The sequence below is a fragment of the Anopheles funestus genome, chromosome 2RL (genome assembly GCF_943734845.2).
Source record: "Anopheles funestus chromosome 2RL, idAnoFuneDA-416_04, whole genome shotgun sequence".
Classification (NCBI taxonomy): domain Eukaryota; kingdom Metazoa; phylum Arthropoda; class Insecta; order Diptera; family Culicidae; genus Anopheles; species Anopheles funestus.
The window spans coordinates 41,340,497-41,367,767 of record NC_064598.1 but is presented as its reverse complement, the minus strand read 5'-3'; the positions used below and the strand labels follow the sequence as shown (position 1 = coordinate 41,367,767).

The 27,271-nt window shown below is 41.8% G+C and overlaps 4 protein-coding genes across 7 annotated transcripts in view; 3 read left to right on the top strand and 1 right to left on the bottom strand.

Moving 5' to 3' along the window:
- Window positions 1-7,645, top strand: part of LOC125761739 (ras-related and estrogen-regulated growth inhibitor-like) — a 46,868-nt gene extending 39,223 nt beyond the window's left edge. For all 3 annotated transcript variants that reach the window (XM_049423189.1, XM_049423187.1, XM_049423186.1), the window contains exons 2-6: window positions 1,568-2,200; window positions 6,171-6,227; window positions 6,328-6,404; window positions 6,481-6,662; window positions 6,765-7,645. In XM_049423189.1, the coding sequence (XP_049279146.1) occupies window positions 2,140-2,200; window positions 6,171-6,227; window positions 6,328-6,404; window positions 6,481-6,662; window positions 6,765-7,023 (636 nt within the window). In that variant the 5' untranslated portion in view covers window positions 1,568-2,139 and the 3' untranslated portion in view covers window positions 7,024-7,645. The remainder of the gene's footprint in view (window positions 1-1,567; window positions 2,201-6,170; window positions 6,228-6,327; window positions 6,405-6,480; window positions 6,663-6,764) is intronic.
- The window catches only part of LOC125761714 (probable proline--tRNA ligase, mitochondrial), a 289,722-nt gene extending 272,239 nt beyond the window's left edge, over window positions 1-17,483 (bottom strand). Inside the window, exon 1 of the mRNA XM_049423160.1 lies at window positions 17,474-17,483. The gene's annotated coding sequence lies outside the window, so the exon portion shown is untranslated. The remainder of the gene's footprint in view (window positions 1-17,473) is intronic.
- On the top strand, window positions 8,840-13,520 carry LOC125761696 (transportin-3). 2 transcript variants are annotated; one of them, XM_049423130.1, is made up of 6 exons: window positions 8,840-9,160; window positions 9,623-10,702; window positions 10,787-10,953; window positions 11,397-11,453; window positions 11,556-12,902; window positions 12,996-13,520. In XM_049423130.1, exons 1-6 carry the CDS (start codon window positions 9,047-9,049, stop codon window positions 13,054-13,056), a joined length of 2,826 nt encoding a protein of 941 aa, XP_049279087.1. In that variant the 5' UTR covers window positions 8,840-9,046; the 3' UTR covers window positions 13,057-13,520. The 2 variants fall into 2 exon arrangements, with proteins under 2 accessions (XP_049279087.1, XP_049279088.1); XM_049423131.1 differs by lacking the exon at window positions 11,397-11,453.
- Window positions 13,640-17,403, top strand: LOC125761708 (transcription termination factor 5, mitochondrial). Its single transcript, XM_049423152.1, has 4 exons — window positions 13,640-14,313; window positions 14,380-15,352; window positions 15,423-15,647; window positions 15,716-17,403. The coding sequence occupies exons 1-4, from the start codon at window positions 14,214-14,216 to the stop codon at window positions 15,993-15,995; spliced, it is 1,578 nt and encodes a 525-aa protein (XP_049279109.1). The 5' UTR covers window positions 13,640-14,213; the 3' UTR covers window positions 15,996-17,403.
- Window positions 17,484-27,271: the final 9,788 nt, after the last annotated feature.

The window sequence follows — 27,271 nt, the reverse complement described above, 5'->3', positions numbered from 1 at the left end:
TTATTGAATCTTAAATTAAATTATTACTTTGTTAATTTAATAATTATAAACTTTTCAAATTATATAATTACTGAATAATTAAATACTAAATAAAAATTTCAATCTCAAGAACTTTGGGTGTTTTGTTAAATATTTTGTTAAAAGAAAAGAAAGGGAAATAAACTTCTATACTAGCTTAGAAATCGAAATTTAATAAAAAAGTAAAACAAAAAAGATGGAAAAAAACAATAACACAGGCTACAATGAACAGTTAAGGACTTTTTCATCTAATGTTAGGAAAGTAAATTATTAAAATTCATGCAATACATGTTTTTGTCCGTTTGGGTCATTAAAATTCAATTTAACCAGTATATATGTGAACAAGTAAGAATTTAATGCTTTGAATTAATAAATACTTCACGGTATAGTTTTAGTTCGATTTAGTTTAGGGAAAAAAATTCAAATAAATATTTTATTACAAATAAAAAAGATTGATCTCGTTCATTTAAATGTAAAGTTGTTAAACGAAATATATTCATTAGTCATATCGCAATTTTTTGTGTGCTTACAAAAACATACTTATCCAGCAAGGCGAATCGGACCACGACACGACCATAAAGAGCATGTTTCGTTACAAATTCCATTGCAAACTTCAACGATGAACGAAACCAACCTCTCGTAACAACAGCCGTGTCCGTGTTCACATTTATCTCTTCCATTACTGGATTCAACCATAGATCCAAAACCAAAAAAAAAAAATGGAGATTCACCAAGCTTCTCTCTCACACTCCCTTTCCCATCCCACCCCCCGGCAAGGCGTCATTTTCGACCATAGTAAATCTTGGCTGCACCTTCAAACCGCATATTTGTGCGCTTGTTGCTATTTAGATTTACAATCGCATCTATTAAAATTATGCAAAAATTTCACAACCCATCCTCTTTCTGGCCTCTCTGGTTTATGTGCACCGTACCTAACCTCGTTTGCAGTGTGACAAAATCAGGCCACAACACCGTCCCCCGGCTGCGAATGCAATTCTCTACCATCCGACCGACCGTTTACATTTAGCGCAAGACAGCAAATGGCAATGGGGCGGGCGCATGTTCCCTACCGCAAGGGAAAGGATCTTTGTGTGCAAAACCGACACATGGACCTTGCCTTGGCTCTAGACACGGCCGGTGCCGGTGTCATCTCAATTCCAGGGAATGCGCAACTACTATTTTTAAACTCCCGTGGCGTCGTTTCGCTCCCAATGCGACGAAATGGAGCGCACCGGTACGCAGTGGAAATGGAAATTACATTCAGCCTAATTAAAATATGTTACACTTTGCACACCGGGCATTACTTATGCCATTGGCACCCTGATCGTATCGTTATCGATCGTCTCTAAAGTCTCGATCAGTGGAAAAAGAAGGCAAAGCGAAAAAATAAACTCCAGCACAAATGGGAAATGTTTGGTGCCTTGCTGGTGCACGATGTCTGCATGTTGTTCCATCTGAGCTATGTTGCTTTTGCATCTATTTACCGGAGTGACGTTGTTTAAGCAGTATTTCTTATGTTTTCTTTTTTTTCTCTTCCTTTTTTATCCAGTTTCTTTAAAGTTCTATCCACAAAAAGTATCGTTGGGAGCTGCTTTCCTACCAAGAATCGAGCGAAGTGTCTCATTAAGAAGGCGAAGAACGACACAAGATCGAACTCCGGTGAAACCGACGCTGGTTTGATTCTGATCAATCACTTGACGCACACTAGCTACTGTACAGGGAGTTACAACATCACCGACAAAATGGCAATACCGAGTTTCGATCCGGCCACATCACCGTACCCCGTTTGCGTTTCACCCGTCCCCATCCGTTTCGGTCCTTGGAAGGCGTAATATCTTGCCCTAGAGCAAGGGGTCTAGATTTGACCGAAAAAAGAGTAGTATACACAGCCAACACACTCGATCAACCCCGGACCGAGGAACAAGCTCCAATCCTTCGGTGGGCAGTAATTGAAAATTCAAAACCACCCCTTCACGTACGTCCAGAAACCGGACAAGGCCTAAGCCTACACGTCAACGCGAGTGCACCGGAGTGCCGTTGCTGAGAGTCCAAAAAAAAAAACAGTGCAGCCAGTTTGGTGGTGGCCCCTCCCGGTGGTCTCCGAAAAACTTAACCGAAGGCATGACGAATTTAAACAAGCTCAAGGTGGTCGTCATTGGCAGTGCCAAAGTTGGCAAATCAGGTAAATGTCGGGGAACGGGGTGGACCGCCTTACCGCCTCAAACATTGGACGTAATTTTTATGCTTATTGTTATGATTATTGCTGTTTCGGATGCATTGCTTGTTGCAGCAACAAGTGGAAATTGTATTACCAACTGGCAGCCAGGCACGATTAGTGATGAGCATTCGTTGAACGACGCGAGGGTTGTTTTTTATGTACTTTTTGTCGTTCGTCTCATCCGATCAGATGTGAATTCAAATGTGGCCGGTACATGTTTAGAGAAATCGATTAGCCTATTTTAGCTTTGATCTTGCAAAACCAACCCTTAATGGAAATGGACCCGGGTGCACATTTTCGCTGGCGCATGTCAACCCACATTGGGGCTTTGCATACCAATCGAACATGCAGTTGAACGTAAATCGCATTAGGACAGTTTTTTATTTCGTTTACCTCTCGGTTGAAGGCACTTGAAATTGTTATAACCTAATTACAACGGAACAGGTGCTTCCGTTGAGGAGGGGAAATAAAAAAAACGGAACATATCAGAATAGTATTGGACATTGAAGTTGAATTATTTTTATTGGAATCGTTTAACAGTCAACAGGAAAAATACTAGCTTTCTCTCTTTGGGGATGTTTGCTGTAGTTAGGACAAGATTAAATATGAAAAAAAGAAAGTATCTTATTTTCCTAGCCCATCGCGTAGCTTGAAATCGGTCCAGATCAGATTCGATCGTGAATGATGTGATGTACTAGGTAAAACTATAGGATCGACACTATGAAATCTTGAGAGATTCTGGAAGATCCATAAGATTTTCGTCTATGTTGGACGAACTTTTCCATTTTCATTTTCATTTTCCATTTTTACTAAATTTTTATGTCAATATTTTTTTTGTATTTATTATTTTTGTATTTTTGTATGTTAAATCTGCTATCATCAGCTACGTGGTAAAATAAGTCTTGATACGGCCAGGCCGTTCTAACCGAACAAAAAAAAATCTCCTATCATAAGTCGTCCTCATAAAAACCAAAATGTTTCAATCCTTTCCTTATACCGAACGAAGAATTTCACTAAGAGAGATAAAGTAGAAATTCAAATCAATATTCGTGCAGTATGCAGCTTAAAATTGATAAACGAATTGTACGCTTTACGAACTGATTTTGGCAATAAAATTTGGTGATCTTGAAGGCTTAACTATTCGGATTTTAGTTATTAAAATCACAGACAGTGAACCGATGATCGAAGAACAATTTTCGTAACGATTGACTGGTGGGTGAGTTGATTTCAAAACTACCAGAGGGTTGAAAGGGGACATATTTTGAGAGCCTTCACTGACAACTTCCGGAGCTCCCTGGAATACAGTAACGGGGAGTCCCTCTTTTAGGGATGTTATCTTCTTTGTCATAGTAGAATGCACGATAGTCTGTGAACAATATTTTTTATACACTTCCCTCATTTTTAAGGGCACCCGTAAATGGCACCCGTAACGTTGCAGCCTATTCTGCCACTAACTGGTCTCATGGTTTCGTACTTCACCTAATACCTCGAAGGCCGTGTATCAAATCTCCCTGTATGGTCTCTCTAGTAAATGTGGAAAAAGTGTTCTAGAAGACCATTATATGACAGACATGACCCAGCAAGTAATAAAACTATGAATGGGGAAAATTGAAAATAGTGGGTCATTAGGCAACGCAGGTTCTGAGATGAATCTGTACAACCTTATGTAGCCTAGTTGCTCCGATACTATAACTTTGTGAAACAATTTCACCATTTGAACTTGAAGAAAGGGCATCAGATCTATGATATGCATTCGTATAACAGCGTTCCCATCGAACCTTGACACCGAAATTGGTGTCAAATGGCCCTTCCATAGCCTCCTTCCAAAAACAGTGTATCAATCTCTAACACTCCGGAATTTGCCTTCAAGCGTACCCAAGTTCATTAGACGTGAATAGTGAAAATGATTTCACCCACCCACTCCTTCCAATACACAATTCCATGCACCCCTTGGCCAAGACTGTGTGCTGAGCGATGCGTTTCATCTACGTGCTCGTCCATCGAACAGTTTCGATCACGTGCACGTTAGGCCACGTCCAACCTATATCCACTTTCCGCGTTGACGCTATCGAACACGCACTATCTTTATCGGGCAATCGATGGTGAAAACTCGACGAAAACAACGGTCCCACGATTCCGGCGACTCCAAACCGACAACCGAAACGATATCGATTATTGAAGCGTGATAAATCGTAATTAATAATTCGAAACCCTTCACGATGGCGCACTGCGGGTATGTGTGTGCCTGTGTGTGTGCAAAATAGGAGGAAGCGACTAAAGACCCTACCAAAAGGGAAGCTGTGTCGGGCAACGGGGGGGATAAAATGCAATGTGTTTCGTTCAACTTCGACCTACATATACACGATCAGTTCGGTTGGCGTGAGGTCGTACGAACTTCTGCATTGAAACATTGAAAGGAAAAGCACAACTATATGTGTAAGAAGTTTTTTTTTTTTTTTGAGGAGATAGCGGGGTTTACATTCGTGCGACTTAATTTTTCATTTCATCGATTTTTTTACTTATTCCGTCACCGCGAATCGCTTTGTACTTGTGTCGATAATAAAGAGATCTTTTGGGGCGATTTTTTCTTTCATCAAGAAAAAAACCCCACAAATCGTAGTAGAAAAATGAGTTGTCCTGAGGAGATCCTCCAGGGTTTTTGGGGTGCAGCACAACAGCAAGTTCAGGCAGTGGTACTGGCAACAATGGTGAGATAAATGACGTCCGATTGTACGGCGAGCGTGGCCAGTTCAGGAAAGTCAAACTGTTACAAATTATGCGGAGAGAGACAAGTTTTTTTTTTGGGCCCAAAAAGGAAATCAGGAAAGGCCTGCAGAAAAGGATGGTGAAACGGTGTAGGTGAAAAAAAAATTGAATTGAAATTATCTTTTGTGATGCATCACTCACGGGTAGGATCATAATGCCGCCCGACAGAATGGTATACGGTGATCGTGGTTAACGGTGCACACCTCACGAAGGGTTGCTATTATACAATCTGGCGACAAACAATGCATCGTTTCTAACTGAAAATGCGCTGACGATAACATTGTTCGGCTGACAGCCGAGTGCGTGTCCTGTAGATACAGTATAGCAACACAAAACATGATTTAACTGATGTAATACATTTTGCACAGAATGCACAGAAATGCGTGACGTTAAGCAGTTAAAGTAAAATCAGATATACAATTGGGACAGCAATTTAAAACTCTTAACAATTGGGTAATAATGTCAAGCTTTTTCTTTAAGTATACGGAGACTACGAAACAATTGTTTTCAAAAAGCTAAAATATATCAAGATAAACAATTTTGTAATTCTCTGTAATCACCCCCTTTTTTACTTCGGTACCATAGTGGGCTTAAGTTAATCAACAGGAGGTTTTTCGTAAAAGGAAATCATGTCGCTATCCCAACAATCTACGTCAGATTCCACTAGCAAACTGGTAAAGCCGTACAGGTCTTGAGCTTTCCATTTCAGCATCGTACAAACGACGTCAACACGAACATCTACGGCTCATGAGCTTCAACTCAACAGGCTTCGCGGCTGGGACACCATAAACGTCGCACTCGTTTATAGATCCAAACTTCGCACAAGAACGCCAGACGGGGTGACGAGTTCTCGTGGTTTCTCCTCCTTTTTCGAGAACACGAACATTTCACAATTCTTCCCTGTCCACCCAATCGGTCTGCGTTCGAACACTGTCCTTAACTGGCAAAGCTCACAAAACTCGTTCGCTGCCAACACGCTTCCATCAAATGCATCAGCAATCATCACTCGCTGAAAACACTGCTTCATGCCCATGAAGGCCATCGGCAGTATTGATCTGGGCAGGGAACATTATGGGCCCGGGAAAAGCTTACTTTACTGTACTGTAGTATGGGGTAAAAATCCCGGGGTGGAATTATTTCACTAATGGCATGTTTCCACATTCCACAGCCGTCACGGTGCGTTATCTCACGAAGCGTTACATTGGGGAGTACAGCTCGGCCAGAGGTAAGTTTGCCGCAAAGCATTCCAAACCAGAACGGATTTCACTCTGCACGATCCGGGAAGTTGCTGACCGTTTTTTTTTGCTCATTTATTCCTTTCGCAGACTTCCTCTATCGGCACAGTGTCACCTATGACAATATTACGACCGAGGTGGAAATTATGGACACATCCCGATGTGATGTAAGAACATTGACTGATCTACCTTTTTGAACTCTATGAACCCATGATCATCCCTTTCGGTGTTCTTTCGTTACAGAAACGTGGTTGCTTATACGAACATCTACGCTGGGGTGACGCTTTCGTGGTCGTCTACTCTATCTGTGATAAGGCGAGCTTCGAGGAAGCTGCCGATTACCTGCAACAGTTGACCAAGCTGAAGTTGCCCTCGTACTATACGTTGCTCTTATTGGGCAACAAAAGTGATCTCGATCATGCGAGGTAAGTACACTTGAATCAAAAATTATTTTTAAAAAATCCTAACAACCCATCTCTCTCTCTCTCCTTCTCTTTCTCTCTCTTTTCATGCATTCTTTACAACAGGGAAATTTCGGTAAACGACGGACAGGAGCTATCGTTCAGATATTCGTGTCAGTTCTACGAGGTATCGGCGGCGGAAAATTTTGCCGGCGTTTCACTCGCATTCCACTCGCTGATTCGCGAGGCACGTTCCACCCAGCTTTTCCGGGCACTTCCTATGCGAAGGAAATTAGGCGTTAACAGTGTATCGAAAGCGCTCGGTAACATCTTTGGCAAGAATAGCAAAGGCGAACGAAAGAAGCGTCCCTCGCTCAGCATATGACAGCCACCGATTCTAACAGCCGCTAGCGATAAAACGAACGGATCAAGCTACCGAAATGTGGGCCACCATTAGGCGGTAGTGGCTTTCCATCCAACTACTACTGCTGTTGTACATATGTGTTAGAATTACGTGACGCGGAATCATATAGCGTGTAAGGATCTTCTAGTATCATAACGTTCCCATAGGATATAGCGTAACTAACATCTGTGACACAAATACAGCCATTCCGGAGGATACATCCTTCTCCCTCGTTAGTAGCAAGTAAGCAGATTCGTTTACTACATAGCAGTGCTTGGAAACATTCGTTCAATTTTAGCCCCTGCCGCCATTTCGGTAAGATTTTATCGATTTGTAGTTTGCATTACGTTCCTATAGATCAGTTCGGTTAGACAACACTTGCCGATCGTGTAAGCATCATGGAGAAAACTAACAAAAAAAAGTAGCGATTATGAAGACAGCCTAACTCTCTTAAGACATCGGAAGGCAGAAAATGAGGATGAAGGCAATGCTCTCAATTAAAAAAAATCTTATGTTTGGAAAATGAAGCTTTTAGTTGTAAGGACAGAAATTTATAATGTATAATGTTAGGATTTAAATTAAAGATGTAAATTTAATATCAAAGTGTATTAATGTTGTTTTTTTTTATTTTATGATGACGAGAAATTGAACCCGGATACATTCTGAAACTGTAAAATAGTATTTATCTGCTTGTTCGCGGGTTATCGATTTACTAGGAAAAGTATGTAATATTTTCATATTAAACATGTTCAAAGTTGAATTGATTATTGATACGAATTGCTTTTGTTCCAGTTATTTGTAACATGTAACTGCCATGGCGCTTGTAGCGTTACACTAGGTTCGACGCCTTTGATTTGATCAGTGCTGCGCCAACATTCATATTTTTGGCTTTACGATCTACTTTCGCACTAGAGTTTACTTTATGATATAGCTTCATAGGCCTTGAGTCGGGGTTTCGGTTGAGATGAGATTCTATCTCCGACTTTCATTGTATTTAACAGAACACCTAAGCACAAAACGGTTGGTCGTAGGTCAGGATAGTCGTTCAAAAAAGGATGGTTTTTTATGACAATTTTGTCGTAAAAAAATGAAGTACATTACTTTTTGACGAAATGTTATATGCTTTGTGTTCTTAAATAGTAACAAATGTTTAAAAAAAATCTATAAGATTATCATTTTTTGATTGTGCAGCAGTGACCGAGGCCATATGGTACAACATATGAAATCCGTTGCAACCGACACTTCAGCATGATCTTGCGCCGGTTGCTAATATTTTGCATAACTAGGTTTTGTAGGTATCGAAAATAAAAGTGATATACGTACATGCCTTTTTTACATCTAAATAAACCTAATATGTGTGTTTTAAAACCATGTTAATTTAAATTTTACATAAACATTTTTCGATTCCCTGAGCTGTCAAAATGAAATGACGAAACTGTTGCTTGGGAATGTCACGGATCGGTAAAATATTTTGAAAGTTTGTAATAGCATTTTGTTAAAACATGTAAGACTATTAGAAAAACATCGAAAATTTTTAATTTCACATAAGTTAGCTCAAGTTTTACTGTTTGTTTTTTCTTAAATATCGAAAGTTTGGTTCTATTTACGTATAATAAATTGAATAATACGACGGTTTTAGAAATGTTTGCATAACACAAACAATATTTTCTGGTTTTTAGACAGTGTAGTTGATTAATGTATTTTGTTAAAAAGAGTTTAAAAAATTATATAAAGTTCAAATTATTACATTTGACATTTTATAACTGTAAATATTCATCCCATTGTGCGAAAGCGCCTCACGCGTTCGATAGTTGAACTAACGCGTCAAGAGAAAATAAAATATGGCGAAAAAATCTGCTGGCGGTCCAAACACGGGTGCTCCGTTTTAATAGTTGAATTTCTATGTTAAAAAGAGACCATACCTGCAAAGAAAGTGTCATCGGCAGCAGAATAAGAAAGCGGCTAGTGAATAAGCACATTCGTTCGTACCTAGTGCAACGCTGCAATGGAACCACCGACTGCAGAAGCGGTACTGCAAGGCGTTTTCACTCTGTACAACGATCCGAATAATGTGGAAAAGGAGAAAGCCTCAAAGTGGTTGGAAGAATTTCAGCGATCGGTAAGTGCGGCTGGCTCGTTAGCATCCTTCCCCTTTCATCATCGAGCAGAGCTTCGGCCGGGTTACACGCCAACCGTCAAGGTCTGTGTGAAGGAACTCTCTCGCGCACAATCAGCATCATAACCTCAAAAGAACGGTTTGTTCTGGAACATTTTTGATGGCTCGAAACGTCGTTCCCCGCAACTGTACCGCTGGTATGAAGCGGTTTTATTTCGGTTGGAATCTAATCCCCCTAGCGTGCAATTTGCAAGGTGTACAGTGTAGTGCTATCATGGAAGTTGCCCGTGTGTAAATCAGAAAACGTAAAACGGAACGCTTTCCCTGCGCATCCGTTGAAGGTCACTGAAGTGTTATGATTTTCCACCTTCCGGGGTACCCATTTCCGAACCACATACCAGTATGCGATGCGAGCGCTTTCGATTACAATGGATTGACTTACGATTTTGGTTTGCTTTGTTTTAGATTCATTCCTGGAAGATAGCCGATGAGCTACTGCGGCAGAAACATGATCTTAATTCCTGCACATTCGCTGCCCAGACGATGCGTAACAAGATACAGAACAGTTTTCACGAACTGCCGGAAACGGCGCACGAATCACTGCGGCAGTCGCTGCTGGAACATCTTAGCCACATTACGATGGAAACAAAGTCGGTGATCGTGACGCAGCTGTCGCTTGCGTTGGCCGATCTGGCACTGCTGATGTCTTCCTGGCAGAAGCCGGTGGCCACGCTGTTGCAACGCTTCTCGAGCAATCCGAACATGATGTACGCACTGATCGAGCTGCTGACGCTGATACCGGAGGAAGTGAACTCGCGGCACCTGCGGCTCGGTGCGAACCGGCGGAAAGAGATACTGCTCGATCTGGAGGCGGACTCCACACTGGTGAGCGAGTATTTGACGCTGTGTCTCGTGAATGGCAACGACAACGAACAGCTCCGCTCGAAGATATTGAAATGTTTCACCTCCTGGGTGCAGATCAATGCATTTAAGCTGCCGGAGATCAGTGATAGCATGATCATCGTCTATTGCTTCCAGCTGCTCAGTAGCGGCACGACCAGTCCGGATTTACACGAGTCGGCCACGGATTGTCTGTGCTCGTTGCTGACCTGCATGGAGCTGAACAATACGCGCGGTGGCCTGGACGATAAGCTGTTCAGTGGTATCATGTGTCTGGAGGAGGCGTACAACATGTCGGTCGCACAGGAAGATCTGGACAAATCGATGAATCTGTGCCGCTTGTTCACGGTGCTGGTGGAGAGCAATTTGACGTGGATGGTGGCCTTATCGTATGACGACACGCCGCACTATTCGGTGAAATCGCTCGACCTGGTGCTAAACTGTGTCGGGCATTACGATTACGAAGTGGCTGAGATTACCTTCAACATGTGGTACCGGTTGAGTGAAGATTTGTACCATCGGAACAATTACAAGCTTTCGGCGCACTTCAAGCCGTACGTGGAGCGTCTCATAGCGGCACTGTACAAGCATTCGCAGCTCGATCCCGATCATGATGGGTTGGTGGAAGAGGGTGGATCATTTAAGGTATAAACATCTTTTCGATTTCGATCCATCCGGATGTCTATTAATCTTTGATAAACCCTTGGTTTGCTGTTGTTCTCATTTTAGGATTTCCGATTCAAGGTTTCAGAAATAATCAAGGACGTTATATTTATTGTCAGCTCGGTCAGCTGTTTCAAGCAGATGTTTGTAATACTGCAAAGCTCGAACGTGTCGTGGGAATCGAGTGAAGCGGCGCTGTTCATCATGCAGAACGTGGCGCGCAATATCCTGCCGTAAGTAGTGAGGACTTCCTCTAACTCACGCTTAGTGTTTAGCTAGGTTATCGGATTTTGGTTCTGCTACTTCTCTAGTGCTTATGATTTCGCTTGGCACCCATGGTACACCGCACACGGTAGTTCTGTTCTGGTTCCAACTGGAACAGGAAGTACCATTTGCGGATACCGTGGCACGCTAATACGAGAGTAGAGTAATAATAATGATGATAATAACAATCGAAAGCAGGAGAGCAGGAACGATAATAGCGTGTGTAGCATGTTGACTGTTTGTCTTTATAGTAGCACAACTGATCTGAAGCAGCACAACTACTTTCCTTTACTCCTTTTCCCCAAAACGATCTCAACAACAACACAACCACCATGATCCGCTGCTGCGATGGCGATGGAATCGGACACAATTTTAATGTACTTTTGCGATTTGTGTTATTTGGATCTTCTAGAGAGATTATGGAATTGGGAGAGCGTGAGATACCAACGTCGAGATTCAACCAGCTTTGGTGATTAAAATGAAATGCACGCGACATGGTTTAAGGGTTACAAATGGTTTTTTTTTGTTCTTTATTTTCTCTCTCTCTCTCTACGCCACCGTTCCGTTGTAGTGAGGAGAGCGAAGTCGTACCGAAGGTGGTCGAGGCGATACTGAACCTGCCGGAAAACTGTCACATCGCGATCCGATACACGTCGATCAGCATTTTGGGCGAACTGTGCGACTGGATTGATTCGAACCCGGAAACGTTGCAGCCCGTGCTGAACTTCCTGCTGTTTGCGCTGCAGCAAAAGAACGGCCTAGCGACAGCGGCCGCCAACTCACTGCAATTGATCTGCTCGTCGTGTAAAAAACATATGCTCGGCCACATTAGTGGGCTGATGGAGATAGCGCGGTGTCTGGACAGCTTCGACATACAGACGGAATCGGCAATCGGTTTGCTGAAGGGTATATCCATCATAATCGGCAGGCTGCCGGGTCCTCAGCTTACACCGGCGATGCAAGAACTGTGCAGCTTCCAGTTGGAGGCACTCAGCCGGCTAACGAACGGTGAAATTGATGGGTTGGATGGTAAAAAGTGTCGCTCCGATCCGGCGTTCTGGCTGGACCGGTTAGCATCAATCTACCGGCACGTTAACCCAACCGTCGGTAGCAACGAGGTAAACCCGTGCGCGTTCGTCATCATCAACAACTGGAACGTGCTGTCGCGGGCACTCGAGCGGTATAAGAACGATTCGAAAATTATGGAACGGATCGTGCGCTGCATCCGGTACGCCATACGGTGTATCGGGAAGCAGGCGATGCCGATACTGGAACCGTTGGTGAAGCAAATCATCACCATCTATTCCGGGCACAATCACAGCTGTCTGCTGTACCTGGGGAGCATCCTGGTGGATGAGTTTGCGTACGAGGAAGGTTGCACCCAGGGTTTGCTGAACATGCTGCAGGCATTTATCGAACCAACGTTCGGTGTGCTGCAGATGGAGAATGGACTTAAAAACCATCCCGACATGGTGGATGATTTCTTCCGGCTCGCTACACGGTTCATACAGCGAGCCCCACTGCAATTCCTACAGTCACCGCTGGTAACGCCAATCATACAGTGCGGACTGCTGGCGTGTACGCTTGATCACCGCGAGGCCAACATATCTGTGATGCGTTTCTTCTGCAGCTTGTTGCGCCACGATCGGCCCAACGATCTCGAACCGATGGTACGGTCCATACTGTCATCGCACGGTGAGGCACTGATCATGAACCTGCTGTACGCGTCCGTCTTCTGTCTGCACTCGAACATGCTGTCGGACGTGGCGGAAGTATTTGTCGAGATTAAGCAACACAGTCCATTACAACTAGAAGAGCACGTTAAGAAGGCGGTCGACTCACTGCCAAAGAAGAATAGTGGCGGTTCCGTGACGGTAACGCACGACCAGATGGTACAATTTGTATCGAACATTGTCAAGTAAGTGCAGTACTTCTGTGTAAAGGGAATGGGTTGTGGGCTAGTGTAAGAAAAGCTTTGGATCTCTAACCGAACAGCGATGCCTTCTTTCAGATCCCAAACACCAAGGGCCACGACGCAAACACTGCAAGACTTTGCGCGACTATATCGATAGACACTCGGAGCGAAGAAATGTGCAGTAAGGAAGCTGACTACAGATTTGTTATTAGTGACGAAGTGCGAACCATCCTGTATATAAGTTAACTCCATAACGATAGTGCTGCATTCGTGTCGTATAGGTTTTTCCGAATACTGCGGAAAATGTTTTAAAGTGATCCAGAAGTACGATAGAAAATGAACTTACATTTGGAAACAGAAAAACAAGAAACATATGCATGTAATCAGCGTCGGCAACGGAAGGGTTGTGTGTGCGGAACTAGGTGCGAAATGTACAGACGTACGGCGACGAACTTTAAATGTGTGCGATAATCGCACGGAAGATATTAATTAAAAAGAAAACAAAAAAAAAACATTTCAAATAATTAACAAATTCAAATGTAACACCGCATTGCCGCATTGTAAGCAGGACGTGAAACGAAGTCAACCGAACATAAAAAAGCGATGTATTACGAGAGAAAAGTGTACGTGGGGTTCCCCTTTCACCAATGCCAACTCCCTTTACTCTGCCCGTTCCTGTTTTGAAAGACAACAACTGGGAAACGGCAACCCGAACATGGTTTTGCCCTTCCCTGAACGTGTATAATTTTTGACTTCGATGATTTTAAGTACTGTTTGTTTAGCGATCGTTATTTCCCGGAGACGTCGAAGTTGTTTGGTTAGTTTTGCTGTATGTAGGTAGAAATCCCGCATTCCATCCACCGATAAGAAGCACTATTTTTTGGTGTGGATGAAAAAAACTTTACAGATGCTTAATTTAAATTAACCATTGTGTTTACCCACCTTGTTAGATAACTATCCCAAGTAGATGATATTTAGAGTTACACGAATTATTTCGCTCTCTATCGGATGAGTTTAACTGTGATATGTTGTGCTGTAAATGCATCAAACATAGCTCGGCGTGGTAAAGGTTATCTTTAATCAGTAGCTACAATATATTCTATGAACGAAAACTTTTGCGTGCGCGTGTACTCTTCACTTGTTTATAAGCGTTAACAGTGAATTTGAAGCAATGAGTTTCGAAGCTTAGGTTTTCGAACTTCGAAATCGATTGCGTGTGTCTGTTTGACAGCAGCTGCATCAGCTGATTTTGACATCCGTTTTGCCGGTAATGAAAACAAAGTTGTTTATTGTATAGCATTGCGAAACGGAACGATGCTTCGCTTACGAATATACTGTCGCACTATGTGCACAAAAGTAGTGAAAGAAAATGTTACCAGTCCAGATGCTGCTCGGCTATATGCACCCCATATAGGTAAGATAATTGGAAACATATCGTATATGTCTAACCGATTTAGGAAACGCTTTTTGATTTTCGTAGGTGCCGATTACAGAGTGGTCCATCGATGGCTATTAAACAATCCAGCACTGCTGGAGTTGGATCGGGAAGAGACAATTAAGAAATTATCCTACCTCAAGTATGTTCATGTTACGCCTGATGAAATCTTGGAACAACCACACGTCCTGTTTAATCATCTCGTTACGCTGGAAAATCGTACCACAATCTTAAGAGAGTGCGGATTAGTGGAGGGTCTTACGCTAAATGCCATTGGAAATTATCTGAAATTGATACGCAAGAGTATAGTGCTGCTGAAGCGTAATCACTTGATTCCAAAAGATTTGGATATGTACGAACAGTTGAAGCGCCAGTTCGAGTGTACGGTGGAACCGAACCTTCGCTGGGACGATCGTACGCTTCTACAAGATATGCGCATTGCATTCTACAACGAATTTCTCACCAAACGGCTCGACTTTGGTGCAACAGAAATCGACAAATTGTGGAAATCGTATTCGAAAATCAAACATAAAAGCTTCGGTCATACCCAACGTGTCATCGACATACTTCAATACGATTATAAGTTTAGCCGCGATAAGCTAGTGGCCAACATGTATTTGCTTCATGCGGATCCGGAAAATTTGTTGCGTTTTCCGGAAGAAGTACCTACGATCAGTGGAATGGAGCTGAAGGAAATTGTGGCAAAGTATCCGAAAATTACGATGGTAAACCACAATTCGGTGAAACGGGTGATCGGCATTTTAAAACAGTTAGACATCCCGGACGGAGAAGTGTTGAAATGTTTGGCAATATTCACACTCTCACCGAGAACGATAGAATATCGGCTGGAACGATTAACGCACATAAAAGAGTTTGAGGTACTGATGAAACATCCACGAGTGTTGCGTTTGATACAGTACCATACGAAGGCCGCCATACGGTTGGAATATTTGCAGCAACTGAAGGTTCGCTGTGCCTCGCTAGATGTGCTGTCGAGTAATTCCCAAAACTTTGAGAGGTATTGTATTAGATCGGTTGCTGAAAGAGGTGATTTCTTTCACATTACCAACTTCCATTTCTATTTTAAGGTACGTCCGCGAAGGTTGTGACCGCACGAAAGGCAAAGATACCAGCCATGTACTGAAACACATATTTAAGGAACGTGGTGAAGCCGCAGTACAAACAATCAAGCGCCATCCCAATTGGTTTCACGTGCCGGTGTTACAAATGCAGGAAACGGTTGACAAGTTGCGGAAGAAAAAGTTCACTCTGGATGATATTTTTAACAACATTCACATTCTGCTTTATCCACTGTATGTATGCGTGCGTTGAGAAAAAAAATCTTTATCTAACAATATGATTATTGCTTTAATTGTTTCAGGAATCGAATAGAAGAAAAGCTGACGTTGCTTCAAAACGATGATCCAAAGCTCCAGGAAGAACTGGGCGTGGAGCTGTACAGAGCGAACAGAACACAGATATTAGCGCTGGCATTGTACTTGGTAGAGCTGGATTTCCATTTCACTGGCGATGGTGTATGGCCGGAGCAGATACAGCAGAGCGATTCAAGCTCAACGATTAACGTGGAACTGCCGAGCAGTTTAAGCAGCGAATACAAGTTTGGCAAAAAGCCACCAAATGCCACCAACAGTCCCACGTGATGACATCGAAAAGTGTGTATCAATGTCCCAAAAGTAGTCGATTGCAAGTGGTAATTGTGCACACTTAATGGACAGGTAAGAGATTAGATAGAGAGGTATGTAGCATGGTAGAAAAGCTTATTTATAAAACATTTACTTTATTGGTTAGTGAATTTTTCAATTGTTAAAACCTTACAAACAAAGCCATGCCATATTAAATGCGCATTTAAGAAGAAAAGTAGTCTAAAGTGATTGATCACCAGAAGGAATGATGCTCTTTGATGTAATATTTGTAAAAAAAGAGTTCAACTAGCTAAACTGTTGCGTTGTAAACCTCACAAAAGCAGAAACTTATTTTATTGTAGGATGAAATGGAAAGAACGGCAAGTGAAATGTTCTTATACATGTCAAAATGCGACTAGAGTTTGGGTAAATTAAAAAAAATCATGTACACTACATAATTAAATTGATTATCCTATTTAGAATGCTATTATTTGCGGTTGCAGCATTGCCATTATTCATCAAAATACACAGCTGGACTACTGATTCGGATGCGCAACTGTTGGTGAATAATATGCTGATGGTAGGAGATAGTAATCCGATTTAAAGATGCTATACTCGGCACTTCCTGCTTCCATTTCCGCTAATCCTCTGCTCGGTCCGATCCATCAAACAATGAAATTTATCAAACAACAATCCACCACGGCAATGTAGTAGGGTTTGTTGTACAAATTTCTGTGAACAGACGTTTGTGAAATGCATTTATGCAGCTTGCCTCACCAAGCCGGACAAATGCTTAGGCATATTGTGCAAGCTTTTACACAAATAGACTATGTCGGAGTACTTTGATTTTATTAATTTCCTATCGCGATTGTTATTCATCCAACAAACATGCCTTCCTCCCTTGTACATACGGATACGGATTTCGCAATGCGTCAACATTCGTCGAATCAGGATAACAAGAGTCGAGACATCTCATGCTAACAGCTAGGACTCGGTTCACACGTTCCCACCTGTGTTTGTGTGTGAAAACGGTTTTCCATTACGGGTAGGTATTGTTCCGTTTTTCCACCTGTTTTCCCACCTACCATCCGAACCTGGTGGTCGCAAAAACCAGGAGGTAAGGTTTGTGATAAAACAAAACCACAGTCATATGCGGGGGTACGGCGTGTCGAACGGCGTTCGGGAAAAGATAAAAGAAACACTTTGACGCTAAAGGCGTGAACGTGCACCACGTGGCTTTACAGGTGACAATTTAAATGAGAGCAAGCACTGTTGTGTTTCATTTCCATGCTGTATGCAATGCGGAATTGTGGGTTGAGTTGCTTTTTTTGTGCATTTCAAGAGGTAAAGGGAAAATAAAATATCGCAATACGCGTGCCGTTCAGCTTCTTTTATGCGTGTGTTTGCAGCGTGCAATGGATCAGCCAATTTGGCAATAAATGGTAGTTATTTGAGGTTCGTTTTTTAAACGTTCTTTTAACCATCACCCGAAACTGTGTGCACTGAGTGGCACGTTTTCGGTAAACGGAAAATTTTTTGGTGATAATTGATTTCAATGATCAGTGGCGAATCATGGCTTTTAGCTCACGGCTTCCAGAAAGTACTTACTACCAATTGTTTATAATAAAAATCTTACTTCTGATATTTTTGATTGAATGTAGTTTACTTACCCGGGTAAGCGATAGTTTGATTGCTTTTTACCACTAACCAAAAACCGACACTTTCATATTTTTTTTCTTCTGCACACAGGCACATATACCCTTGAATGCTCTTTGGCACATTTAAAACATAGCAAAACACCTACGATGGTAACTTTTTTCACGCAATAAGCGAATCACGAATTCACGCAATTTCACAAATTCACGCACGAGAAAAGAACATAACTTTTTTTCATCAAAATTAACCAACACTTGCATTTTTTTTCTAATACACAAATGCACATACACACTTCAATGCACTTTGGCACATTTAAAACACAACACTCGAATACTATGGACACATTTTTCAAAGCAATAAGTGAATGACGAATTCACACAATAAGACAGAAGACGAGGAAAAGACATAACTTTTTTTCACAAAGGCACATACAAACTTAAATAAACTTTAGCACATTTACAACACCACAACTCGCCTACAATGACAAGATTTTGCACGTAATAAGCCAATCACGAATTCACGCAATAAGCTCATTGAGAAAAGGACATCACATTTTGCAGGCACATACAATCTTCATTGTGCTTTAGCACATTTAAAACACTAGACTACAATGACCACATTTTTCAATGCACGATTTCACGCAATAAGCAATAAGCTTATTGAGAAATAAATATCGCTTTTTTCACCCAAAAACAACCAACACTTTCAACTTATTTTCGGTACACTTTGCACAACATGAACTGAAAGTTTTTTTTCCCAAATTGTATGAGCAAGCCGAAGCACGAGGGTTATGGTAAAAAGCAAAAACCACACGTTTATGGCATGGTTTTATGATAAAACTCGTTTTCAAAGTGCACTGCACAAACACAAATGCAAATAATTTGCAAGCTTAGTATACGCATACTACACGCACTGATTTCTAATTTTATTACACTCACACACGTACCTTCCGGCGTAAGTGTACAGCTAACTGCGCTGATCACAATGATAACTTGAACGTTGAAGCTAAGCGTAAGATGGAACAAATCTTTTTATCGCTTAACCACGATCAACACGATACCGTTAGATCCGAAACATCGATCGAACGAACAAGTATCACGAGAGCCAAGCCAACGCTTTCAACAAATCCCCGGAGAAAGGTTAATTACTTTTTGAGCTTCAAAAGAATCACCCTTGCAAAATTGTCCGAACCGTACCGAAAGGTTTTTTTTCCACGACTTGAACGCATTGCTGTCCGATCGCTACTGATCACAATTTGTCCTTATCGCGTGATCATTATCTCTTCGGCTTCGCAATCGCGACACACCTACACAACTATAATTGGTGAATCGGCCGCCCGATCTTATCTTTCGCATCTTATTCTTTCACACACACACAGGCTTCGCCTCGAAGCCTGAAAGACGCCTCGTAAAAAAGAATTCAACTCTCCCTCCTCTCGATCAAATCCATTTTTACATTTGTGGCATGGGAAATGTAGGCATGTAATCACTTTTTATTAATATAAAATACTATTGTTTTGATTAGCAGAAAAGCGCTACAATCAAGTGGCAATAAATTAGTTAGTGCTTGATTAAGGAATACGAATGTTGCATGGAAATAGGATCTTTTATTTTAATAATAATTTATAAACACTAATATTTAAAGCTTTAAATAAAGCTATGTCCATTCCTCTTTCTGGGAATGACTCCGTTATAGTTATTTAGGTTTACAATGGTAGGTTGGTTGAGCTAATGGTAGGCGGACGAGCACATTTACAAATATTTGCCAAATACTAAATAAACGATAGTATCGCTTCGGAATGGTTCGTCCTAGTACTCAACAAAAAATAATAATATTTAATAAGGTCTACGACATTTTAGTTAAATAAAGAAAAAAAACCTGCAACTATAACCTAAAAATGTTTTTTGTTTTTTTTTTGCTCGGTTAGAACGGCCTGGCCGTATCAAGACTTATTTTACCACGTAGCAGGATAGTCAGTCCATGCTACGGGGAGACGGTCCGGATGGGATTTGAACCCGGTCCGGTCGTGTGGACGGGCGCCGTTTTTCACATGCACCACCGGTCCGCCCCAACCTAAAAAAAAACCTAAAAATGTATCATCGAATAAATTAGACGAATAAAACCTGGCAAGTAATAGGAATTTTAGGAAATTAATTTAAATACTTATAATAGTGCTTGCGATATGATTTATTAATTTCCAGTTAATACTTAGCTTGTTAAGCTTAATATCCAACAGCGATAGGAACGCTCAAAGGTAAAAACGAGTGGAGTAGAGCTTTGATTCAAACACTTGATTTATATAGGTTTTATATAAGAAAACTTTTGCCATTTTATTTAGCCAAAATTTGCTTCCTTAACTTACACGTCTGGCATTTTCTAATGACTTGACTTCTTTCTAATTTAAAAGTCTTGTCAAGTTTTAAGCATCTTCCTTTATGATACTTTTTATATTTTGGATTCTGATTATTTTTTACGAAACGCCAAAAGCTTGAAGAGCACTCTGAAGGAAGAAATATAAAAAATGACTTGCTTTATCAACTCCCAACCCAGTACCTAAAAACTCTCAACCTAAAGTAATTTCCCTTAACTCTTAACGCAAAACTTAAAATAGTCATACTGACCTGGCCGTCTTAATTAAAATAAAAAATCGCAAAACGTAAAATAATTTTCTTCTAAAAATATTGTTTTAAACTTACCTCTTTGTTTTTGATCTTCTGAGACAAAGCAAACACAATTTTTATATTGAAATTTTTGTTTAAAAAATATTTTTTTGAATCCTAATTATCTACTCGCAATTAAACGATTAAACGTTCTTGGTTGTGTTCAAAACCGATCCAAACAGATGTTACAATTAGTTCCATCGGAACACAATCCCTTGCGCACGGATGGATACGATAACATGCTACTTATTTAACACGATCATCGGATGATGCTTTCCCTGATCGAAACTGCTGAACTAAATGTATGCTTCCTGCCTGTACACCCTGTAACGAAAGCCACACAATGTCCACATGCCTCAATATCCCAGGTCCCGGAGAAGAGTGTTCAATAAAATCAACATACGTTCGTACCGCGGACCGTTTCAACCTTTTGTGCAAAAGCAAATATGTACGTACGTACGTCAAACTGCTCCATCGCGTGTTTGTATCGTTCGGTTTATGAATAAACTATCAGTTGAAAGGCTGATCATGTAAAAGGTTGTTTAAGGTTGAGGTTTTTTTTGTTGTTGTTGGTGTGAAAATGCTCCGTTGTGCTCCTATGCTGACGGTGGTGTGCCTGGTTGATGCGGTTACGGAATACGAAGCGTGCAAAAGGTTTGGATTTGCCATACCGAGTTAGTGCGCGGGAATCACACGGTATTGAACCAGCCAGCGTTCTAAGCAATAGCCAATAAGCCTATCGGAGCGAATGTCTCAATTGGCGCCCGTGTGCTTATGGTCATGCATGGGAAATTCAAAATACTCGTTTGCCACACATCCTCACACCATGTACACCGTAGCATCGGGGCGAAAAGCCAAATGTGGCAAATAGTGACCGGAAATGGATGAAAATGGAAATTGTATTCGTTATGCTGGCCGGGCGGAAGGTTTCCCGTTTACCGCACCGCACACGTTAACATCAACCGGATGTGTGTGTGGGCCGGCGCATCGGGTGTTCGGTGCTCTCGATGGTGCAAATAGCATCCTCTCGGAAGAACGCGTCACATACACATACACGGGCGCACACAGTACCGGCGCGACATGGATGCGAAGAAAAGGAAAAAAATAATTGATTTGTATGCAAATGTGAAATTTCATCAGAGTTTTACCCCGGTACCAACTGTCCCCTGTGCCACTGTGGGCGAGCTTTGACGTTCGGATGTGTGTGTTTTTTTCTGGGTAGATTTTAACATTTTTTTTTCATTATTTCCTTCATATTCGGTGTGTTTTCAGCTTTTCTTTCATACATTTTCACTTGCTTGCTGGCATGGGTACAAATTTGCGCCGGAGAGAGAAAGCGAGAGAAAAAAAACCAGGAGCTTTTCGTTGCTGTTAGAAGCGATCGTAACGATTTAAAAAAAAAGCAAAAATAAAAAACACACACTTTTTTTTGTGTGCAGCCCAACAGGAGCCATCGATGGGTACAATAGTAATACCAGCGCATTCATATCGGCACGGCATCGGGAGACCGGGCCGCCGAATGTTCTGGGCTGGATATTGCGTTTGGGACGATAAGCAAAAAGCCAACACGTGTGCTGGTGGTCGAGCTGTCGTGCCAGAAACCCCCCTGGTAACAATATAGCAAAACCATAGCCATACATGGTGGTTTTTGGATGCTGTCGTCCAACTCGTAAAAGCTTCTCGGGAAGAAGGGAGATGAAGTGCAAAAGCAACTATGTATGGAACCATCGAATAAGTCCAATTTGTACACGACGTCGGTTTGATATTAAACGATCGCGTGTTTTTTTTTGAAAAACGAAATTCTTCGTCCGGAATTCTTGGTGAAAAAGTGGGGAAAAGATAAAAGTGTCGTCGGCAAAGGGTAGTTTTTGGGGACATTGAAAATATTGCCAGATTAGGCAAAAAGCCACCAGACCAGCTTTCGCATTTACACAAGGTCTCAACCGAACGTCACGCGTTTTTCAACGATAAAACGGTACCGTACAAACGGTCTGTTGCATTCATTTGTGTGTTCTGGGTCGAACTTGCATGTAGGCTAAACCCTAACCAGGATGCTCAACCGTCACCGTGACGTGAGGTACTGCAAGCACAAAACCAACTCGCTTGAAGGCATCTTTTTGTAGCCTCCATCGCCCCCGCGAAAAATGACCGGAATGACCGAAATGGAGTGAAATTTGTTTTAAGTGTAGCACCCGTCCACGGAATGCCCGATCCGAACGGACCAGTATCGTACCGAAGGCCGATTGATTTAATGGTGCGTCGGTCCGTCCACATGAGACGATGTGCAACCTCGGTGCACGGTGGACAAGTTTAAGCTATTTCCTGTCCATTTGGCCAAACGCTTACGGGGACACCTTCTGTATCCATGCACACACAGACGCATACGAGTACACTAATGATCGGTATGCATGTTGAATGATGACGTTGATTGGGTGGAAGGTCCTTCCGTGGATAGAAATTGTATCCACACAAAAAGGGTTGCCACGGTACAGGTGCCTCCGGGTGCTTGTGCCGGTGAAAGGAAAATCAGCTTCCGGTCTCGATAACACCTCGCACCTCGGAAAAGCATCCAGCGTCAGCATATGTGCGCGAGAAATGCATCCTACTCGGTCGGTGGATGGTGTAGCAGACGTAGAACAATGCCGTCATGTCAGCCTGTTGGGGCTTCTACCGTGCGGAAGTTATCCATTCACGTCGTCAACCGTGTGCCGTTCTGCCACGGTAAAGCTAGTGGTCCTGCCAGGACTATTCGTCGTCTGAACAGGACACAAATGGTTGCGTGTACTTACGCGACCATGTACACAATTATCAGCTGACATGCATGTCAGCGTACTGAAACCAGTCGATTTTGTGACCGATCATCAATATCCCGCGCGAGAGAGATCGGAAACGAGCGGCTCAGGCGCTTGAGTGTTCATGGCTGAAAGGAACTGTTTCGCTATGGGACTTTGCTGGTTATAATGCAATTTTGTCAACCCATTATATTCCCCTTCACAAGAGCACTCTCTCCACAAGCCGGAGGAAGATATAAGATAAAAAACAGTGTGGACAAGCTGTGCGACGTCAGCCGAATGTGATTCACCATGGAGCCGTGTGTGCGAGTGTGTGGTAATTTTGTGCTAAAATAAATTAAATCTTAAACCGATATTTGATACACAGTCGATGCACACAAGGTCGACGATTGCAACACGCGGTTCGCTCGGTGAATGCCACCCGTAGCATGCGTTTCAATTAGCGAATCTTCCCCCCAAAAAAACGTGAAGCTGACGAAGAATGCAACATGCACACGGCCGTCTCGTACCTTTGCACATGGGCGAAATTCAAATTTGGTGGTTTTACTCATTTGGCAGCCGGTACACTTTTCGCTAATGAGGGCACTTTTCCACTGGCTCCAATGACCTGTCGATGGGTACTGAGTACAGTGTACCCACATAGCGTTTGCCACTAAGCAACAGCACACACCGCACGGACACGTGAGTGATCGCCGTTCGAGCGATTTTCGGTAGCAAATTGTTTGACCGTTTCGAAGTGCTGCGGTTTTGTGGATGGCTTAGCACGGGAATTAAACATCTCGCCACCGGTGGCCGTTTGGGAGCGGGGCACGTAAAAAAGGTGTTTGTTTTTCTATCGTACTTCTTGTACGGTTTTTGCCAAACCATTTGTGCAACTGGCGGAAAGCTAAAGCCGATTGACGACAATTGCCACAATGCACGATTTAATTGAACGCTACCAATTTTCTATCGTTTCGGCAGAGAATTTAATTTCCGGCCAATAAATTAAGGCAACACAGTCTCGGTGTGGTGAGCGGCCACGGTTTTGTTTCCACGCCGGTGTTCCATGCACCGGTGAAAATTAATGAAAAGCGTCCGCCAGGCAACAAACCCGGGGAGATACCCGTCGGTCGTGGTAAAAGGGCACACGGTTTGATAGTTCAGTCCGTTGGGCGTTAGGAGTTGGAATGATTCACCACGGATTCGTTTTATTGGCAGTGATAGGAAAAATGTCACCGATGACTAATCGGGTTCGATTTGTGCCCGGGGCAGCGTTTGAGTAATCGAATAATGATAATTGTCCATTATCTCGGATGCAGATCGCTGTCGAAAAATGTTTTGCAAAGGAACTTTTGATACAAATAGGAAAATTTAATTGTTTTATTTGGTATTTTTGTTTTTGGGTTTTGCTACTGAAGAGCGAAAACTTCATACGAAATTGATTAATCGTTTGTCTCATTTAAATACCGAAATAATCCACAAACCCTGGGAAATTAAGTATTTATTGAAAATTATTGATTGGAGGATTATTTTCCTTGATTTTTTAATATAGTAAATTTTAATTCAATATCTTTTATTGTTTAATGAAAAAATAAAAACTTTTAAAAGAGCGGGGGAAAGAGAACACTTTCCTGTCGATCATCGTCTTTAAATATTGTTTAGATGTTCACGGTTATGTCCAGCGGTTGTCGAGAAGAAAGACGCTCTGCGCTTTCTCCAGATAGGTGATTATATAAATATCACCTAAATGAGTCTATTTGTTTCATGTAAACATGATAATTATGATGGTAATGCCGTATTGTCGATTAACTTAAAGATCAATTTTTTAATTATCTTTATATCAGCCGGTAATCCATTTTTTGCTGGTAATTATAAATTATGAATAATAATTTAAGGATTATTGACTATTTTGAAAGCATTTGTAACATTAGCATTATGATTTTTTTTTTCATTTTACAAAACATTGACATGAAATTTATGATCCTATTTACGAGTTACCAGGCGCCTCCATCGCGCTGTAGTAACAATTTCTCAATAGCTACCAGGCGCCTCCATCGCTTTGTAGTAATAATCCGAATCCCTCAAAAAACTGTACAAATCTTTCTCAATAAACGTTGTCATCATGTTAGAATGTTTTATGAGTTTTTTTTATTCATAAGGAATTCATATTACAGTGCTGTATGAGTTGATGAGATGATTTTTAAACAGAATCGATTTCCACACTTCAACTTGAAAAGTTTTCAGATATGGTGGTCATTTTATCATTTCTTGTTAAAAATGCTGTAAAACAAAATTGCTACAACAATTGAAAATCAATTTAAAACTAATGAAACCTTAAAAGAAGTTCTTAGTATCTTAGTTAGCAATTAAGAAACCAACAAAAAAGGAATGAAACCATAATAGAGCTATGATTTAAACCTATTTAAACAATCATCAAAACAGTGACAATTAAGAAATAATAACTCCCCCGTGCAGCTTTAAAACAACAGTCTGAACAAGCATGATGTCTGACCTTACTGAACCGTTTTCTCTCTCTCCCTTTCTCTCTCTTTTAATAGCCTGTTCGACAGTGTTACCACCGTTTAAGGGCATGCTTTTGAGTGATGGTAGTAATCCGAACGATGTTTACAACTGTAACAGATTTGCCTTCTATCGGGATGTCCATGGTTATGGCACCAGTTCTCGGGCATTTGCAAACAAACAACAGTGCAAGTGCTTTCTGGTGTAGCATCTACTTCGTTAAATTAAGCACTAGGTTAGGTTCTGCTCTGCCACCGGTACACAGCCAGAAGAAGAAAGATACTACAACCCGATTTGACAAATGAGTGCCGAACCGTTTGTTGTAGCGTAACTATCGTGTTGTATGACAGCTTTATGGCAGTGAACCGTCGTCCACGACGGTGAGTCCCCGCAAACGGTTAGATTGTTTGTCATCTGTCGGGTGTCGAGCTGGTCGTGCAGGCTCGTGTAGGTCGCTGCGGATCGGGCTTGTTACGCCATACCAGCCGGCGAATGATTGTTACCATCCCATCGTGCCATCCCACCTGCTGTTGGCCAGGTTGTGACGTACCCACCCACTTCGCTCACCCACCGATGATGGGTTTAAGTCTGTGCTTGTCAGTGGTGCGGCTCGCAGTGGTCGCTGGCAAAGAGCTGAGCAATCGGGGGATTTCTTTGCTTCCTTTCTGCAACCCTTTTCACGTGGCGCTTTCGAGAGAGAAAATTGGCAACCATCTTCCCAACCGCTTAGGATACGGTTGCCTTGCCCGGGATATGGCGTTCGGTGTAGGTTGAATTGGCTCCGTACACTTTATTTTATATTTGATTTTATGCTCCATTTGTTTTCGAGTCGGTTCGAGACAACGTTACGCGGATGGTTTGGCAATGCGAAGCGGGTATACATCGTAACTGGATGATATTTTGATAAATTGCTGAACAGTTTCCCGACCGCCGATTGCCACCATAGCGATTCCGAGATGATTTCGTAAAGCATGCGATGAGTGGTTCGTGGAAGTAAGGACCGACACGTGGAAGATGCGCGTGAGTACGTTGACTGGAAGCTGTCATGGTAATTTGTATTGAAAATCGTAAAATATATATCTTTCTGTTGGATTTTTCTTACTTGTAAGTAGTTTCAAAGCTTTCGGGGTGAAAACAAAGGTCATTTTTGCGACTTTTTCTTTAAGGACAAACACCCCGTCTGTTGTGTGGAGAGTATTATCTACACTGGATTTTTGTTTTAAAACCATTCAAAACTCAAAATTTTGAAAAAAGGTATCTTAATCTACTATTTTACGAGCCGGGATTTTGTAATCTAAAATTTATTTAAAAACGATTTTCGACATAACATTTGTAAGTTTCCTCTGAAGCAATAAGAGACCAAATTAAAGATAAATCCTCTCGACAGACGACCATTAAATTGTGTCAAGAACATCTGAAGCAAATTGCAAGTAAATCGTTAAACAGGTTGTTGAGAAATTCTAGGTACCAATTTGCAAAATGTTGTTTTCAGGAAAATAAACTAAACGCTGTTTATTTAACATGTAACATGAGATTAAGGTGAATATAAGGTGGAAATTAATTGGATAGCAATTCGCGATAGCACCATGTGGAATGATTTGAAATTGTAAACGAATATTTATTTACGAATCGGTCATTTTGCTGATTGGCTGGTAGAATTAGGGACAATGTTTTTGGGACTGTTCTT